General features: G+C 54.0%; 1 protein-coding gene across 3 annotated transcripts; it reads left to right on the top strand.

Annotated features, from left to right (window-relative positions):
• Positions 1 to 2,158: 2,158 nt before the first annotated feature.
• MIF4GD (MIF4G domain containing) lies at positions 2,159 to 6,654 on the top strand. Of its 3 annotated transcripts, none has more exons than XM_021554517.3 (6): positions 2,159 to 2,240; positions 4,048 to 4,183; positions 4,343 to 4,452; positions 4,733 to 4,888; positions 5,485 to 5,577; positions 5,701 to 6,654. In XM_021554517.3, the coding sequence occupies exons 2-6, from the start codon at positions 4,102 to 4,104 to the stop codon at positions 5,926 to 5,928; spliced, it is 669 nt and encodes a 222-aa protein (XP_021410192.1). In that variant the 5' UTR covers positions 2,159 to 2,240; positions 4,048 to 4,101; the 3' UTR covers positions 5,929 to 6,654. The 3 variants fall into 3 exon arrangements, with proteins under 3 accessions (XP_021410192.1, XP_077643481.2, XP_085412982.1); XM_085556856.1 differs by lacking the exon at positions 2,159 to 2,240 and adding an exon at positions 2,826 to 3,680; XM_077787355.2 differs by having other exon boundaries at positions 5,485 to 6,654.
• Positions 6,655 to 6,692: the final 38 nt, after the last annotated feature.

Raw genomic sequence — 6,692 nt, 5'->3', positions numbered from 1 at the left:
AGCCTGGCAGAAATCTTTCTCTTTTTCTCTCTGACTGAACTGAGAATATCCATAGACACTCCCTGGTCAGAGGCTTTAGGCTGTGAGTCACAAATGTTATAGGCCCATAAAGGCATCTGGGCTTCCAGTGAGAAGGAGAAAGATGTGACAACCTCAACAATATTAGGAGCTGCATCCAACAATCACTTCTTCATCTCTGATCGGCAGCACCTGTCCCTCATAGATTTCTCATGTGCACTGCTGGGGAAAGCACTGTAAGAGGAGTGTTGATTTCTCTGGGGGATTGAAGCTGAATGAAGCATCAGGAGGAAAGGTCTTATTTCTCAAGTTGCTCTGGTAAAACACATGCTGTTAGGACCTAAATCTCTTAGAATTAGAGGAGCAGGGAATGGAAGAGATGTGTGGACACCTTGTTCTCCCAGGTGCTGGGACAGATACACTCTTGGAAGCTGTGCACTCCCGTTCAGTGTGAAGTGACTCAACATGGCAAATGCCTTCCTGTGAGACTTGGCTGATTTGGCCATTGGGATTTCTTTCCAAGCTAATCCTATCATCGGGGATTTGCCTACAGTTCACCTCACAAGCTGCTCAGCAGTTTGTTTTCTGCTAGTGCCTTTTACCATGAGAATGTCCAAAAGCTCCTTAGCAGGCAGAAGGTTGGTGAGGAGTTGTGCCCCAGTTGTTTGCAGCTCCACCATAGCACTGAGCCAGCCTCAGATGCAAAAAATCTGCAAGGAACATGCTGATTCCTGCAATGCTGGCTGGCTCACCAAGTTCCTAGGACAGTCCCACTATCAGGATACTCATCCAGAGCTGCATGGCATCCTTTCTGACAATAAATGAATGCTTATTCATTTATTATGTTCCAGTTGGGACTGGAATAGATAGTATTTAATTCGGATTTAAGTTTCTCTTGTGATGTAGAAACTGTAACTGTGGCACTTCGCTGTGTTGCCTGAGTGGACAAGGTACATTAAATATTTTAATTTAATTTAAATATTTTCTTATACAGTGGCTTACTGCAGTTGATTTATTCCTTTCCTCTTCATGCCTGTGCTGGACCCCGCAGGAACATCGTGGCCCTCCTGCTGCCTGAAAAGAAGGATAATCAGGGCCCAGAGCATAGGGCAACAGGAGCCATTTGGACTTTCCATCACTGGCTTGTGGGTGCCCCTCAGCCGTAGGCAGAACTGTACCGTCTCTGTTGGGTGTTGCTGTTGAGAACTGCACCAAAAGGGATCAGCCAAGAGGGATGTTTGCAGCCCAGTCCTACTGCTGTGTCCTAGAGGGGCTTTTGGAGCTGTCATAGTCAGTCCTGAGCCTCACACCCCCGGTGGTTGAGTTCAGGTTTTCTTTGTATCCAGCCAGGCCATGTAGTGCTACAGAAAATGTTCCCAAACTGTTCGTTCTGTGCTCCCTCAGCCAGTCCCTGGTTTCAGCAGCCTGCCTGCTCTGCGGTGAAGGCTTCACCCCCTGCGGGGTCTTCCCTTATGAAATGGCTGAGATTTGAGAGAAAAAACGTGAAATGTGTTATATACCATACTCAGCTGTTGTTGCAGTGCGTTGGTTTAGTGCCTCTCCTCTTTCCTGACCTTTTTTCTACTCATTTTTTATACCATTCGGCTGCAGTATGCCCTGACTCGGAGAGAAGGGCGGAATTCACGCCGTTGTCACCCGTAGAGTGCCGGGACAGCCCCGCGGGGAACCGGGGCAGAGGGGTGAGTGCTGCCCGCGATCCCCTTGCGGGGGAGAGTCGGAGAAGCAGCGGCCGTGCCCGGGAGGGTGCCGGGGGGCAGCCGGCCGTGCTCGGGAAGCGCAGCAGTTTCCCGAGGAGCAGCCGGCCGTGCCCGGGAAGCGCAGCAGTTTCCCGAGGAGCAGCCGGCCGTGCCCGGGAAGCGCAGCAGTTTCCCGAGGAGCAGCCGGCCGTGCTCGGGAAGCGCTGGAGTTTCCCGAGGAGCAGCCGGCCGTGCCCGGGAAGCGCTGGAGTTTCCCGAGGAGCAGCCGGCCGTGCCCGGGAAGCGCAGCAGTTTCCCGAGGAGCAGCCGGCCGTGCCCGGCGCTCGCAGGCGGTGGCGCTGCCGCAGCTGCCGCCGCTCTCCCGCCCGGCCCGGCCCGGCCCTCCCCCGGCTCGGCCGAGGAAATGACCTAAGAGGAAACCTGGGCCGTGCCGGGAGGGCGCGGGGCTCGGGAGGTGCCGGCGATGTCCCGGCGGCCGGAGGACACAGCGGGGGCGGCCGGCAGGTCGGTGGGGCGGCGCCCGGCTCCCCCTGCCCTGTCCGGGGCAGCGCGGGTGTTGCTTTCCCCGGGATCCGCCTCTTCCTCCGTCCGGTGCCCCTTGGGCTTGTGCCAACCGCGGGGCTGGAGCGACGGGAGGCGGGTCCGGTGGTCCAGCTGCCCCGGGCAAGAGGCGTCTCGATGCTGGGGGTTCCACTTGAGGCTTGGCGGGGATGCGCTGGGGGTTCCGGGGACTGGTAGAGCCCCTGCTGCAGACACTATGGGGTGGCAGAGGAGACTCTGCTCTTCTCCCTCTCCTTGCAGTGGCCAGGACTTGTCCAGCCCATGCTGCCAGGTGTGACCCTGCAGGTCACAGGTGCCCTGGCACCTGAGCTGGTGGATCACCGGCAGATTGAGGGTGCTGACCCCAGCCGTGTCAGCCCCCGGGACCGCTCGTCTAGCAGGGGCCAGCGGCAGAGGAGCAGTCGGTACTCACAGGTGCCCCATGTCACCCACTGCCACCAGCCCTTCCGATAAGGTGGTGCTGACAGGAGGGTCTCTACTGCCGGCGAGACGTGGCTGGCTCAGTGTTCACACGCCGTGGTTTGCTGTGGCAGGGTTATTGGCACAGCAGTTCAAAGCAGCCGTGGCCATCCCAGGAACGGAAGCCCCGGGACGGGCCGGGCGGCGGCACAGACGCTGCCGGACGGGCTCGGCCGCTTCCCGCTGCGCTGCTTCAGGCGCTGCGCTCTCGCCGGGGTCCTGCTGCGTGGAGATGCTGCTGGTGGGACACGGGGCTGCTGCTGATCTCGGGCTGCTCCACTGGCAGTGCAGCATGGCATGAGTGCAGATGCACAGAGAGGAGAGGTCGGCTAGGAAGGTGTTTGCCAACTAGTCATGGCACGGAGGGCACCCAACTGCTTGTGAATCCCTCTGGGAAAGAAACCTCTGTCCCAGTCCCAGAGTAGGTGAGAGCTTTGGCTGTGAGAGCAGCGTCGGCAGGTGGGGTTGCTCTCTCCTCTGAGTTACTGTTATGCTCTACGTGAGGGGACTGCCCACGGTACTTGTCCCATGCCCCTAAAGGCTCTTGGGCTTTGATCTGGGTAGGGACGTGTTTGCAGAGAGGGATGAGTAATAGCCGAGGAATTTCGACGAGTTGGCAAAACTCATTTGGACGATTGCCTTCTCCTGTTTGTACTGCCGGTCTGGCCAGCCCTGCATTTCCATCCATCAGATCCTGTGTGAATCAAAGCAAGTCCTTCCTCTCTGTGCCGTGCGTACCCTCTTGCTGTCTTCAACATATCATGAAGCAGAAGAAAATCAATCTAGATACTCATTAGGAGCACGTTAGTGCTGCAGAGGGATGAGAGAGATGGGAGCTATTGCTCTTGGGGATTTGGCTGCTGAGTTTGCTGTGTCGTGCTAGGAGCTGAGGAAGCCTGACTGTGGTGCAGCAGAGGTGCTCTGGTGAGTGTGAGTTCGATGCTTTTGTACTGACTTTGATTCTTCCCAGATTTTTATATGAAAGGCCCAAGGGAGCAGTGTGTGCATTCCTGTGATACAGCCACATATATTTTGAGTCTGCTTTGCCTGTAACATGTTTTTTATATCAGAAAAATATAAAGCCTCTGAAGTTCTGTCATCAGCTGGTAGGAGACAAGGCTTTGAAAGCTGTGAGAATGAAGATTTGCATAGATCTAGAGTTGGTGCCCTAATAAAAGAGGAATTTCCTTGTCAGGAAACAGCCTGTGCTTCAACTACCTGGGATGTGCCGGATGGGAAATGGGTGAAAGCTTGCCTCTGTCCAGCTAAGCTCTGTGTGTTCCTTCCCCAGGAACTGTGACTAGATCATCCATTGCCCTGACTCTTGCCCTTGGAAAAACCAGTCATGGGGGAAACAGGCAAAGAAGAGTACAAAATACAGTCCTTCGACTCCGAGACCCAGAAGCTGCTGAAAACAGCCCTCAAAGGTCAGCAGGTTTTTATGAGCTCCTCTGCCATGCACGGCTTTTACACCATTTAATGTGACTGTACTGGCCCCTGCACAGACCTTGGTTGCTTTCCAGGTGCCTCAAAGCAATCAGGGTCCAAAGAGGGCTAGGTCCTAACAGTATTCCTCTTCTCTGCAGACCCCAGTAATGTGGACCTGGAGAAAGTGGCCAATATTATAGTGGACCAGTCTCTCAAAGACTCTGTGTTCAGCAAGGAGGCTGGGCGCATCTGCTACACCATCATCCAGGTGAGAGCTCATGTCTGGACAGTGAAACACCTGGGCTGTTGTGTGGCTTGTCCCTGGGCTGGCCAGGAAGGGCTTTGCCCCAGTCACATGCCCATCTCTCTTGTCCTGCCACTTGCCTCATGCAGTGGCAGCATCCAGAAGAGCAATGGGCTAGCACAGGCAGCAAGTTGCAGCTTTTCTGCCTCTTTGGGAATCACAGAAGGGTACCTGTGTGGTACTGCATCCCCCTGCCCCTCTGGCACCCGTTTCATCCATCCATCCTGTTTTTGTGGGCTTATAGGCAGAGAGCAAACAAGTTGGCCAGAGCATCTTCCGGAGGAGCCTGCTGAACCGGCTGCAGCAAGAGTACAAGGACAGGGAGGAGCTGCGCACGCGCTCACTGCAGGCCTGGATCTGCTACGTCACCTTCATCTGCAACATCTTCGACTACCTGAGGGTAAGGAGCTGGAGCAGCCAGCTGCTGCTGCCTGGAGTGCCAGGAGGGCCTGGGCATTCCAGGATACCAGAGCAGGAGTGTTGGGTGGGTGTTGTAGAGCCCCAGGGCCTTGGGGGCTAGAGCAGGTTCTTAGCACAAGGATGCTGACAGAGCTGGTGCTATCTACAGGCTTGGAGAGGCAGAGGAAGTTTTCAGGAACAGTCACAGTTTCAGCTTCCTAATTTTGTACGTTCAGTTGCTGTGGGGTTTGCTGATGGAGTTTGGCTTCAGTCCTTTGTGCAGTATGTGAACTTTGAATTTCTGCTTGGAGTAGATGTAAAAACGATGCAAGTAGAGCTGCAGGCAGGAAAAATACTGTTGGAACAAGTGTATTTCCCATGACTACCTGCTTACATTTAAAAATAGATGTCTTTTACATCATTTGTTCAGCTGCTCTGGTTCCTGGAGACTCAAATGTCTGATCTCTGACGTAAATCCCACTAATACAGCACAATCCTGCTTCCTTCTCCTTCGGAGAGGAGCAAGGGAATAACTATTTAAAATAGCTGCAGAGGCTCTTCTGGCCCCAGGCTGACAACGCTCCGCTCTCCTTGCAGGTGAACAACATGCCCATGATGGCTCTGGTGAACCCCGTGTACGACTGCCTGTTCCGGCTGGCACAGCCCGACAGCCTGCAGAAGGAGGAGGAGGTGAGTGCAGGGAGAGCTGCTGATGTGCCTGCTGTCCTGCCAAGGACCAGTAAAAAGCACAGCCCGGGGGGTGCACAGGAGCCTCCACTGCTTTGTGCTCAGCATCTGCTCTTCCTTCTGAAGGTGGACTGCTTGGTCCTGCAGCTCCACCGCATCGGTGAGCAGCTGGAGAAGATGAATTCCCAGCGGATGGACGAGCTCTTCTCCCTGCTCCGAGATGGCTTCCTTCTGCAGGAGGGGCTCAGCTCCCTGTCCCAGCTCCTGCTGCTGGAGATCATCGAGTTCCGGGCTGCTGACTGGAAGATGACGGACGCTGCCCAGAAATATTATTACAGTGAAGTGACGGATTAACCTCCCAAGACAGAGGAATCCCCAGCACCTCCACCAGCAAGCTTCATACCAATTTGGAATTTTTCACATTAATTTTCTAGCACTCCCTGTAAATAGGATTTATACTAGCTAGAGCCTCTCTGCACTTACTGTCAGATGCAGCTGGTGCTGGTCTGACTTCAGAGGTTCAGAGCAGTGGGAAGAGCACACTTCACCCAGCAAGTTTTCCCACTGATTTTGTCTTAATATTGGGCTGCTCTCAGCAAAGGGCTTGGGAGGCTTCTAGCTCACACCAGCATTTTCTATGAGTGTTAAGGAAAGCACAGTTTAGGCTGAGAACATTTTGCTTTTCCCCAAAGCCAGCAGAGCTGTGGGAGGCAGCAGGGAAATATCCCAGCTCAGGCTGTACCTGGTTCTCTGGGATGGGTCACAGAACACACCATGGCCTCACAAACAGCACAACCAGGTGCTTTTATTCCCATACTCCTTCCAACAGGCTGGCTACACCTGTATGCACACAGCCTCTTCCACAGCCAGGAATACCTGCCACAGGGCAGCCTGCGACAGAAGAGGTCCTTGAGCACATGTAGGAATGGGTTTTATAGATTTTATATAATAACTGTCACTTTTTTCAGAATTTTGCAAGTTTCAGCTATGTTATATTTCTTATAAGAATGGGAGAGGAAGAAATGAAACAAAATAGTCTATTGAAGGATTTTTTTCTAATAAAAGTTTTCCACTAACATATGCCCTGCTTTCTCCCTGCACAGCTGCTGAGCTCTGAG

This window comes from Lonchura striata, chromosome 18, assembly GCF_050655825.1.
Source record: "Lonchura striata isolate lonStrDom1 chromosome 18, ASM5065582v1, whole genome shotgun sequence".
Lineage (NCBI taxonomy): Eukaryota > Metazoa > Chordata > Aves > Passeriformes > Estrildidae > Lonchura > Lonchura striata.
The sequence above is the reverse complement of the archived record's forward strand: the minus strand, read 5'-3'. Positions and strand labels throughout refer to the sequence as shown.

What these genes read in the sequence shown, in the direction of transcription:
- MIF4GD (XM_077787355.2), top strand. Translation starts at nt 4,102, where the DNA reads ATGGGGGAAACAGGCAAAGAAGAGTACAAAATACAGTCCTTCGACTCC. An exon ending in GCTGAAAACAGCCCTCAAAG is followed by an intron (nt 4,184 to 4,342) that starts GTCAGCAGGTTT and finishes TCTTCTCTGCAG; the next exon opens with ACCCCAGTAATGTGGACCTG. An exon ending in TCTGCTACACCATCATCCAG is followed by an intron (nt 4,453 to 4,732) that starts GTGAGAGCTCAT and finishes GTGGGCTTATAG; the next exon opens with GCAGAGAGCAAACAAGTTGG.